General features: G+C 36.3%; 1 protein-coding gene across 5 annotated transcripts in view; it reads left to right on the forward strand.

The window, feature by feature from the left end:
- BAZ1A (bromodomain adjacent to zinc finger domain 1A) overlaps positions 1 to 12,328 on the forward strand; it is a 67,396-nt gene that overhangs the window by 22,960 nt on the left and 32,108 nt on the right. For all 5 annotated transcript variants that reach the window (XM_049825772.1, XM_049825775.1, XM_049825774.1 and 2 more), the window contains exons 5-9: positions 4,476 to 4,577; positions 5,815 to 5,902; positions 7,772 to 7,906; positions 8,582 to 8,684; positions 11,402 to 11,568. In XM_049825772.1, coding sequence (XP_049681729.1) covers positions 4,476 to 4,577; positions 5,815 to 5,902; positions 7,772 to 7,906; positions 8,582 to 8,684; positions 11,402 to 11,568 — 595 coding nt within the window. The remainder of the gene's footprint in view (positions 1 to 4,475; positions 4,578 to 5,814; positions 5,903 to 7,771; positions 7,907 to 8,581; positions 8,685 to 11,401; positions 11,569 to 12,328) is intronic.

Genomic DNA, 12,328 nt, shown 5'->3' on the forward strand with positions numbered 1-12,328 from the left:
AGTTGATATGCGCAGAGCCACAGTTCTGCCTCCGTCTGCACACAGATCTCCAGGTTTTGAGACCCAGCCTCCGTGCAAAGCTGCAGTACCGTTAAACAATGGTACAGCAGATGCTCGGTGTGTTTGTGAGAGAGGGGGAGGGGAGCACAGCACAGATTGATGGGCCATCTGCAAATATTTTTCCTAAAGAATCTGTAAGGCTAGAGAATCTTAACTGAAAATAGATGTCATTAGAGATCCCAACCTTTCTCTGACCCTGCTTCTGTCTGTGTGGAGCAGAAATAGCCACATGTTCTGTATGAGTGTTCCTGCTGACCTTTTTATTGTGTTCTGCAGTAAAAGCTGGGGTTGTACAGGGAGAAAGAGGCCAGGATGCCCTCGCTCCTGCGCTCCCTCAGAAAAACAGGCTGCCTTGTAAGGCCTGGGTTACAGAGGTAGCAATCTTCTGAGATCTTAAACTGTTGATACTATGCCCTGGGACCCTCTAGTACTGTAGGATAGGGATCATCACAGAATAGCAGCATTCATACCTTAAACTGCTAGACTTAGGGGTAAGGTTGAACTCTTGCATTCACTTTAGCACTCAGCAGCAGTCCGGAGATTGAGGGGCTGGTGCTGCCAAATACTCACAATACTAGCTGCAGCTTAATTCATGGCATTCCTCCTGCCAGGGCTATGAATAATGTGAACCATCAACCATATCAGAAATACTAGAAGAAAAATTCCTTCTTGGCTTGCTGGCTGGTTCGTGGCAGTAATTTGGGTGTTTATTCAATTTGAAGTGAAGTATCATCTTTATTTTGGGGAAGCGCTAATTGTTTCTGCAAATTTGGGGATGCAACCAGAGGTAACAAAGGTTTTTGAAAGAATGCCAGTGGAAGTTTACATCCAGGTTTTTTTTTGCCATCTTTAACCTAGTTTTCTGCCTCTACTTGGAGAAGCAACTATGAACAGGATATGGCAAAAGGTGCAGCCATAGCTTGTCATTACAGCTATACAATGTCTTCAGTAGAACAAATCTTTCCTCATTTTTCTTATTTTTCCTCTTTTCTTTCTTCCTCTCTCATCCTTCCATCCCTTGAATCTACTAATAATGATGGTAGGTCTTAGTCCTCTTGGTATTGTAAGGAAAGACCAAAGTACTGGATCAAAGGCAGCATAAGACCTTCATCAAAATGTTCAAAGTCAGGATTTTGTTGCAAAGTGCTGTTGTCTTGTCCCTAGAGCAGTATAACTCCTTGTTGAAGTTTTGGTTAGATTCCAGAAAATATTTGCAGTTCCAAATGGGCAATTGTAATTGCTCAGTATAGAGTAGCTTGTCAGTGGCAACCTTCAAAGGTGTGCAGAGGCCAGCTTTTCTATCAGGATGAATATACTGACAGGTTACCTCTGTGTAAGGCTTGCATTGGAGCATAAGGAGACCATAAATGATTGTGTTTTTGGCTAGCATTCTTCAGGGATGTTTTTCTGTTCCCACGCTTAATCAAAGACAAGCAGAAAAGCCACTGTCTCTTTTTGGAAAAGCAGGACAGCATTCATTTTAGATACATTCCTGATGCTCTAACCCTCAGTATTTTCTGTGCAATTTTTCTAGTTCAATGATGCTGCAAGATATAGGTAGCTTCAGCAGGACTCAGACCAGATAGTATAGATAGTCATGTCCTGGACAAGGTAACTCAGAAGAACAAGATCTCAGAAGTTTCTTGGTAAAGCTACCTTAAGACCATGCTGTCTGAATATAGGACAGCAGAACTGTAAGCAGAAATTTATATCCAGGTCATGTGGTCACCGTGCCAAAGTAACTGAAGGGCTGGTGAGATTATTATCTGTCAGTGGTTCAGAATAACCTCATTCAAAAAATGCAAGACTCTGCCAGGTGTTAGGCATGTTTACTTGAGTGCAATAGAAACTAGTATAATATGGGTAAGTCAGTTCCAGATTTCTCCTAGTAAGTTACAAGATATTCTGTATTCTTTTCTCTGGATCTGGTGGTCTCTCAGAGCTGTCCTGTGAAGACTTGCTGTAGGGCATCTCTGTTACAAAATGGGTCTAACCTTTGCTAACGCTTATGTGTTTTATAGAATGGTTTATAAAGTAAAATATAACAAAAAAAAATATTATGACTTTTATGCCAAAGCGACTAGATAATCTGTATACTTTTTAAAGCTTTCTACATGTACTGAATGACTTGTTTCTTCCTTTTTTGCACTAAACAAAATTTTTACTTTAAATTTGGTTTTATGGAGGAATAAGCTAACTTCTTAGGATAATCATTGGAAACTGAGAGACTAAGCAGAAAAAACTTAGTGTGTTTGGAAATTAGGTTGGGGCTATTATGTGTGATCCGCTAAAGGTGAGAGAAGGACTAACTCAAACTAAAAAGTAAAGGTTAACGATACAAGAGTTAACAATTTGATTATTATTTGGGCCCTGCTTTTGATTACAGACAGTATTGGAGCTTAGAATCTATTAAAAATGTATAAATAAGCTAATATACTTTTGGTATGACATTGGCACTCTGCCTTTTGTTTTGTATCTGAACACTAATGTGTTTTGGGTCCCGTAGCTTGTTAGACTAAAGGGCTGGAAATGCAGGGGTGTATGGTGAGGGAACAAGTTTATATTTGATACTATGCAGAAATTCCTAGTGACAGCCTTCATTACTTTAGCTTTCCTATCTGGAGACCAAAGATGATGATGGAAGACCAAGTCATGGTATAACCAAAATACTAAGCCTCGTTTAACAAACTTAAAATTATAGACAGAGATGTTAAAATCTTGCCAGTGGGTATACTGCATTGCTATGTTTATACAGTTTATCTCTGTTTTGCTAATATGAATATCTGGGTGTTGTTTTTTTTTTAATTTTCTTAAATTGGGGATGGTCTGAGTGACTCAACTTGAGACTTTAACTTGGATAGCATCATGCAAGGGAGACCGTGTATGTCATAATGCTTACCTGTAGGTCCAGCAGACACATTGCTGTTTCCAAGTCTAAATCTTCTTTTCTGACCTTTCATTTGTTTTTAACTGTGATGATCATTTAATTATTGTAAACTATTTTTCTCCAGAAATTTGCAAATTATTCTCATCTAAAATGACACCAAGTGTGGATAAGTACTGGTGTTTACACTTCATTTGTATGAATTGATGTATTTATTATTAGGCATCTGAATGTTGCATTTCTTTGAACTTCTCTTTCAGGGTTAGTGGGGGGCGGCGGGGAGAGAAGAATTGGAGCAAATTTCATACTCAAAAACCTTGCAAAGTACAGTTCACTACATATTGTGTGTGCTCTTTATAGGGGTAAAGAATAGCAAGTGGTATGTTGGTTTATTTTGTTTTGTCAAAGACTCCACCTTCAAGCATTTTGTAATTCCAGAAGGACTGACAATGATGATGAAATGCATAGCTGTAAATCTCCTAGTTCATCCATGTAACTTCTTCACCTTCCCTTACTGATGAAATAAGATGATGGTTGGATTCTTCCTGATAAAGCAGTATGACTTCTGATGACAAATTACCACCCTAGGAGAATTTAGTTCTGTTGTTCAATAGCAAAATGCAGCATTATCTAAAGCAAATCTCAGTAGTTTAACTCTGTTCATGAAGTCTGTCCATAAATACACCACAGTATTTAGGATGTTGTCTATGGCAAAACCCCTCCCTTTGTTTTTTAAAGGAGTTTTTGTTTTGGTAGCACACCAGACCTGGGTGGTTATTCTCCTAGGAAGAGGTGTAAGAGAACAGCGAAGTTATGTTAAAAATGAAGAAATATTTTCCACGGGGGAAAAAAAATCTAGTTCTCTGTAGCTGATAGCTGTAAAAGGGAAGTACGCTTTGGGGGGGAAAAAAATGTAACTTGATAAGCATTTATTTTAAAGCGTAGATGCATTGCCTTATGATTCCTGTTATTTTCAGAACATTGTTGGTGAGTGTGTTTTTTCTAAATTGATATTTCAGAAAAATAGTCTACCTATTTTTTATTCATTTTGAGACGTGATCTGTAGCTCTATGTGTACTATTTTTATTCATTTTGTATAACTCTGTCTTTTGGGCTCCTTCCTCATCATCTTTTTCTCCTTTTTCCTGCCTTTCTGTTGCCATCATGAGTACTGATAGTATTAAGGAGACGATTTTCTGAGGGAGAGGGATGTATTATTACTTGTTTCCCTCTTTGTTCTTCCTTCCCTTCTCATCTTCCATCTCCCTGCTAAGAAAACAAACATTACTGATCCCTTTTCCTGTTCCTTGCAGGAACTGGCTTTGATGCAGATCTAAATCTAGTGGCAGGAAGGTTGGCAGAAGTGAATAGGTCCTCTTTGGTACCAGTGGAAGTTACAGCCTGTATTAAATATGGCTGGGTATTTTCAGGAGGTCCATTGTGTATGCATATAAATATATTAAATGTGTACAATACAAGACTGATGTTTTGTGATTGTAGCTAACGTTTTAATTTTTTAAATTTTTTTTAGGGAGAAGAAAGCCATAATTGATCCTTCTTTGTTCAAATACAAAGTCCAACCTATTAAAAAAGACCTATATGAAACTGTTATTGTTAAAGCATCTCAACTAAGGTAAAAATTAGTATATGAAAGTTAAAACTGTACTTTATAACTGAGTTGTGTAAGTCACTGTAAGATGTTTTTGATAGAAAATGGCGTTTTAAATTAGCGTGTTAGAACTACTAGTTAGAGGCACTGTAACAAAATACTGTGTTCCACAGGCTTTCTGTAGCAAGGGTTCCAAGCTTCACTAGTATTAACACAGATACCCATTCCTTACAAGTCTCTGCTTTCGCTGGCACACAGATGAGACCTGCTGTTGCTTCTGATACCTGTGCCTACTGCTGTGACTGACTGATGGAGTAGATGAAACCTATTCTGTAATATTGATGAACTGTTGGCGTTGTGAGCTCTCTCTCTGTGTGGTAGCATTACTGCTTCAAAGTGTTGGAGCAGACAGTGGCAATCAGACTGCCTTACTGCTTTAAAATAAACTAGAAAGCCGCAAAGAGTTTTTGCTTCTTAAAGAACATAATTTTGTCTAGAATTTAGTTAAAACATTTTTCTTAGAGTAGATGGTGCATCAAAACTTTAGAAACTGTATACTTTGAAAAAAACACTTCTGTAATTTCAAGTCATTTAGTTCCAGCATGGATCGAGGTTAGTTTTTTCATTAACTGCTCCTGTGTAGTTGGTTTTCTCCTTGCCATGAAGTAATGCGGGTTCCCTGGGATGCCAGGAAGCTTTCAGAGTGCACACTGTCCTATAGCGAGGAGTGCCACAGTCTGATCAAGCAGTGTGTGAATTCACTCCTCTCGCTTGTTGGCTTGACACTTCTGTGCCTTACCTCCCTGTCTGAGAGATGTGAATGCTGCTTTCCTGCTGTCCTTGTTTGTTTGTTTTCACCCTCATCTGAAACAATAGGACTTTAGCTTTATTTGGGGATTTTAAAAGCTACTGTGATAGAAAGGAATGTTGGGGGGATCTAGCAGGGATGAATAGGCTGTGGAGTTTGCCTGTATGTGTGTATAAAAAGGGACATGCCAGGATCTTCAGGACAAAAATTACAGATGCATAAAACAACTGTTTAAGTATTACTTGGGTTTTGTTTTGTTCATAAGGAAATTCTTAACTGAATTGGGGTTGCAAAGAATGCCTGTTAGTTACAATAGTAAGGGTGTAATTTATAATTAAGAAAATGAGAAAAAAGGTCAATCGTATTATCTGTGTTCTTGCACATGTTGTCAGCTGTACTTAAACAGTAATTATAGGTGTTAGTTGCTAATGCTACCTTTCTTTCCTAATACAGCCGGAGGAAACATCTCTTTTCTCGTGATAGACTTAAACTTTTTCTGAAACAACACTGTGAACCGCATGATGGAGTCATTAAAACTAAGGTAAATAAGAAGGAATAATTTGTGGGATAAAATATTGACCTACTCAGTCTTTTTCTTGCTCGTCTCTACTAGCTGCTCAGAGCTGCTTTTTTTAAACTACATCAAGCTTAGCTTTTTGTAAGTGTAATATATTGAGTTAGTATTTGGCTTTACCAAAATAAAATGATGAATACTGCAACTTTTTCTGTAAAAACAGGTTTTTTGTTAACTTTTGCTTGTAAACAAGGTGGTATTTTTTCTGTAGATGAAGCAGAGTTTAATTCTCTAGTTTCTTCTTTAGCTACCAGTTTAGAAAAGTCCCCAAAATAAAAATGGGAGCTTTTACCCAGAAGAATGTTATTTATTAAAATGTAATACATTTTTGCTTAGTCAAACACATGAGTTGTTTTCATTCTTCAAGGTATGCAGCTGGTATTTCTGAGTCAAAAATTAACTATTTCTGGTTTGGTACAGTAACCTAATACTATTCTGTTGTAATGCTTTTAGCTGGAAACTATCTTATTGTAGATTGGATTCAGTTTCTATAGTTCTTCAGTGAGACAGAAGTACCAAAGAGTTCAGGTGGCTGGAATAGGCTTTTGATGAGCCCTTAGATGTTGAAGATGCATATCTTTGTTCGCCTTACGTGGAGATACATGGTGGTACTTAGTACAAGTTCAGACTAAAGTTCACATCTTAGTCTGTGCAGGATGGCTGTACAGAGAATTTCTGTTTCCTGGTGCTCAAAGAATTGAGCAGCTTTTCCCACACTTACCAAGTAAGCAGCAATTTCCCTTGCCTTGCTTGCTGTACCACAGGAGATCCTCGACTCTTCACTGTGTATTGCGGCCTTGATCCTGACATCCTTCTTCTCTTCATCGTGTTTTTAGAAAGGAGTATGTTAGTTTATTATGTTTTGTATTTTGTGTGTGTGTTTAAGAGAAATCCTCATACAGCTGTGTAACTGCTTGTTCTGCACAGGAAAGCTCTGAGAGATGAGAACATCAGTGAGAATTTTGTCTCTGAATGTTGTGGAAAATAAAAAAGGCAACTAATTTCTAAATAAGCTTGTAACTTTAAAGTCTGTCTCTTTTAAAGAAATGGAAACAGAAGAAGATAGAGCTGAAAGGGATAAACCACCCCCTTCCTTGAACTTGTTAGTGATCATGTGGTCTTTGATGTGATATGGTGCGCTGGGTCTAGTGATCTATTAGCAGTGCTTTCTGGTGCCTCAGGAAGGTTGTAATACTCTGTATACGTGTGCATTTGTCATCTTCTCTTTGTCTGGGCTTTTTGTGGAGTGGCTACTTGTTCCCTTGCCGATTGCCTTGCGTTTCAGCAGTTACATGAACTTGTCCTGTTTGGAGTGTCTCCTTTGTATCCTCATCTGTATCAGTTGATAAGGGCAGACTTCCTGAAGTCACCAGGTTGAGAAAGCTGACTTGAAAAGAAACTTTGACAATTCAGAATGAGAAAAGTCATAAATTTTCTTCTCCTCCAGAAATATTTAAGTATATAAAGAATTATGTCATTCTTGAGCAAATTAATTTTCCGGCTTTCTCTGTCAAAAGTCATTCTCCATACATTTCAGTAACTTGCTAGGAAGACTGTGTCCAGCTGTGTTTGCTAAAAGGCATCTAAAGAAATAAAAGCTTACAAAATGAGACCAAATTCTATTTTCAGATGTGTGCTGCTTATGTTACTATCCACTTGGTGGGTTAACTCTACACTTACACTATTTCGGAGTTTTATTTCTTATTCTAAGCTAACCAGTTGTGAATCTAGTTACTTTTATTGTCTTTTTTATGTGATTTAATGATTCATTACTTAGCTTGTATTTATGAAAAGGTAAGAATTTCACAATGAATACCTGTTTTCATCTTTCTTAAGGCAACCTCAATTGCAAAATACAATCTAGCAGAACAAAATTTCTCCTACTTCTTTCCTGATGACCCACCCACGTTTATCTTCAGTCCTGCAAGCAGACGGCGAGGGAGACCTCCAAAGAGGGCATCTACTAGTCTTGTAAGTAATAGCATTTTTAACTCCAGATGAAGACGTATCAGCATAGTCTTTAAGTTCTTCCATTTTCCGTGAACTTTCAGAACAGTTGGAATGCAAGGTTGATGATGTGCTTTTTTACTTTGAGGATGAATTGGGATATATTACATAATTGCTATTTAAGTAGATTGTTTTATAGTTAAGCTGGTAAAAGGGACAATGCTCAATGTTATCTTATTTTTATCTATCTTATTTCTGGCATCCCACCAAGAAACTAGCATTTCAAGTGTGTTATGAAGGCGCATAGAGTACTTGTCCCTTCTGAGATTGATTAATAAATAATTTGCTAAAAAACTTTAATTTGTACTCTTAGATACAATTATGTCACTTGCCCTCAGATACAGTTATGTCACTTGCCTGTGTTTAAACACAGCGAAGCTTAGTGCTCTAAACTACTTTATTTAAAAAGAAAGCTGGAAGAAAAAGTTTTGGGTCTTGTCTGCCATCACCCCGCCCCAACTATTACACTGGATCTCTGAGGACTTAGTATGTTTGTGGGAAACTCTTACAGCCTGTTTTTATCTTGTTCTAGAGAACTGTTGAAAAATTTGGAATATATGTTGCTAGTCATTTCACTGTAGAGATCATGTTCTTTTTTTTTTTTTTTTTTTTCTGCTCCCCCTCTGAATACTCTGTCAGGAGGACGATATTACTGCTAAACAAAATACCCAAGGAAACAAAAGTAAAGTAGCAAAGGAAAAGACAAGGTTCCAGAAGCAAAAAGAAGATATGCAGGCCATGGGTAAGTTGAGGTTTAGTCCTGTGACTAGTAGAACCAGTTTTTGTAGCTCTGAGAGCAGGCCATAATTAGAGTATTTTTGGGGTTGTTCCTTTCAAAAGGAAAGTGTACTAAGAGTGCAGTGCCACAGCACTATTGCGAAGTGCTCCTTTCGGTGGTTAGAATGGTTGTTTCCTGAATTTTTATTTTATTTTATTTTTTTTACTCTAAGCTGGGGAAATGTAGGAAACTTGCAGTCGGGTTGTGTTGATTTCTACCTCAGATAAATAAAGAGCAAAATAAATTTTTGCAGAAGTTTGATTTGTGAAGTCATGTGTAAGTTTTACCAGCTGAAGGTATATCAAAACATGAACATTTGACACAAATCAATCTGTTGTATAAGGAAAATCTGTAAATGGAGAAACTATCTCAAAATTTAGAAGAATTGTAATGCTTTCTAAACCTGTAATAATCTTTAAGGGAATCTTGAGTCTTTCTGAAGATGTTTGTGCATTGATATTTAAGGTATGTCTAAATGTTCTGCAAGATTACTTATAGTATGTTTACGAACTTTTCTAACTGAAAGAGCACAAATCACTTAAAAGATTCTTATTTTGGACTGATTAAATTATTTTTTGCTTGGTTTTGATCTATTTCTGGTCTATTTAAACTTAAGTAAGGGGACCCACATGCCTCTTGTATGGGCTGAATTGGGTTAATTGGTGTGTCTTTTTGAGGAGACAAAGCTCAGACAAGGAGATGTTCTTCTGGATTGTAAGCACTGATGTCCTTCCTAAGGAAAGGCTTTCATCTGTGGAAATATTTCAGTGAACTTCTGGTTTCTACCTCTTGTTGCCATTATCACAGAATGTTTTAGGATGGCAAGGATGTCTGGAAATTATCTAGTCCAACATCTGCTTAAATAACTGCAAAGTTGTCTGAGGCTGCTTTGGGCCTTTTCTTCATAGGAGGTGGGGACAATAGGGCTCCATGAAACTTGTGTCCACTTTTTTGCACGACTAGCATCTATTTATTTATGTGCTGGAAATGACAGCCCAGAACAAGGTAATAGCTTATCAACATCAAAGCTACTTCCTTTCTTGTGTGATGTTAACTAGAGCTTCTAGAAGGCTAGTTAAGACACATGCTGGCTCAAGTTTATCTTTGTGTTATCCTATTGCACCCCAAAACCCAATGCCCTTGAAACATACAGCTTCAAACAATGAAAGAGCAATCAGCCTTGAAATAAGTTGTATAACATGGAGAACCAAATATATTCTTTATATTTTCTGCCACGACACTAGAAAGCTGTCACAGCATGTTGATACTCAGACTTTGTAAATGCTTTCTGTTCTTTGTTGAGGATGTAAAATAATGACGAATGCATCAAATAAGTAATAATTAAAAAAAATATATATTGTGGTGTCACACTTGTTCTGTGTGTTCATTTTTGCCCCAGTGTTGGCCCATGATTATAAATGTTTGTTGGTTTGGGGTTGGTTTTTTTTGTTTGTTTTTGGTTTTTTTTAAAAGATGCAGTTTAATTTGAAGCTGGCAACATGTTATACCGGTTGTTTGAAAAGTATGATCCCATCCATACAATAAGCCTGAAAGTACACTTCCAAATATACTATATTAATATAATTTAATATTAATCTAAACATTTAACCTGTAAATAATGTTTAATTGGAATGGCAATTACTGACATTCATAAAGTCTCCTATAAAGAGCTGCTATGGTACTTTACTAATGATGTGAAAAGGCAGCCAAATGCTAAGAACATTGAAAAATCAACCTTCTCACTATGTAGAAGACTATGGGGGATCAGCTTCACTGCTTTTGTTTGCTGGGTGAGAGACATGGCTGGTAGCATACTAGCTATCTGTAAAAGCAATCTAGCCCATTTTCAGAATTTTGAAGGAAAATGTAATCAAAATCCTTTTTTCAGTGCTAGCCACTTGGTAATAGAAGTAAGGATCTTTTTTCATTTTCTTCACTTGTGATTCTAGCTTGCTTGTTTATTCAATTAAAATGGTAAGCCCCCGACCCACTTTTGTTAGCCTGTGTGTGGGTTGACAGACACTTGTCTGTCCACAGAAAGTGGAAATTTGTATCCTGCTGTTCTTCTGCAGACAACTACAAAGAAATCTGGATCTCCTCAGGCAATAACATTTATTACCAATTAAAGATCAGCTTAAACTGTGTAACAGAAGTAAAACTTGCACAAAAACCACTGAAGTACTAAGTAGGTTTCAAATGTATTGACTTTTCAGTAATTAAATATTAATTAAATATTTAAAGATCACTTATTTAAAGTTTTTACTATCACAATTATTTCATGGTTATATGCCACACCTAGTTCTGACATGCTTTTATTAAGCAGTCATTACTAAATATGTTGCTGTAATTATATGTGGTTGGAATCAGTTCTCATCTTCATATGTAACTTGATAGAAACCAATGAACAAGTACGAAACTTCTGTATACTCATAAAACCAGAGAAATTTGACTTTATTACAGTGATGACAGCTTTGTAAAACATGTATAATACTTAGGCTTAAAATTCTGATTCTTTAAAGAACTTTCAAGTGGTTGAATTTCTGGTTGGCATAGAAACAATTCAGTCTTCGCAACAATATCTTTTTCATATGGTAATTATAAAAAGATCAGTGTTTAGCACTGTTAAATAAAATAAACATTTTATAAAAGAAATAACTTTGGTTTATTTTTTCCTTTTATAGCTTTTGAAAAAGCTAAATTAAAACGAGAGAAGGCAAATGCTATGGAAGCTAAGAAAAAGGAGAAAGAAGATAAGGAAAAAAAGAGAGAAGAATTAAAGAAGATTGTGGAAGAAGAAAGGATGAAGAAGAAAGAAGAGAAAGAGAGACTCAAAATAGAAAAGGAAAAAGTAATGCATTTGCAGTACATGTGTTTCATATACGAACAGTATAATGGCTTTCTAGTTTAGTTGTTTCTTAGTTGCTGTCTACTTAAAGTTATTTTCCATTAACTGTTTTCAGTTCGTAGAAATCCACTCTAGAAGAACAGGCAGTTATAAGATACGATTATGGATTTGTATTTCAGGATGACGTTCTCTATATTATAATTCTAGTTTACAAAAAGTTCATTTTGAACTTCTGAAGTAATTTGGTGTTTGGGTTGGGGATTTTTTGCCAATAATGCATGACAGTATTTGATTTGATGGTTGTCTTCTACTGAAGTGTTAAAGATGCTGTACTGCATCAGATTCACAGCATATTAAATGGTTGTGGGTTTCCTTGCGTTTTCTCTTTGAATGGAAATTGCTAAATAACTTTTTGTCACTTTGAATATCAAGAAATTATTTATTCCACTATATTTTACCACAGCCATGTCCACTATCTATTTTGATGGTCTTTCTTTGTGGCAACTTTCATAAATACTCTTTATTTTTAGCTATGTTTTGCTCAGCCACTTCCATTTAAAAAACAAACAAAAACCCCAACAAAACCCCATGTCTAATCCAACAAAGTATTACCACAATTTACTCTAAATATTTTTGCCAATATCTTCTTATACAAAATAAAAATTATTAGATTATTTCATTCTAATTAAATGTTTTAGTTTTATTTTTCAGTGTGATTGAAATAGCAAGTGGTGCAGTTCCAGAAACTATAATAGGGTGATCT

Source organism: Accipiter gentilis, chromosome 22 (genome assembly GCF_929443795.1).
Source record: "Accipiter gentilis chromosome 22, bAccGen1.1, whole genome shotgun sequence".
Lineage (NCBI taxonomy): Eukaryota > Metazoa > Chordata > Aves > Accipitriformes > Accipitridae > Astur > Astur gentilis.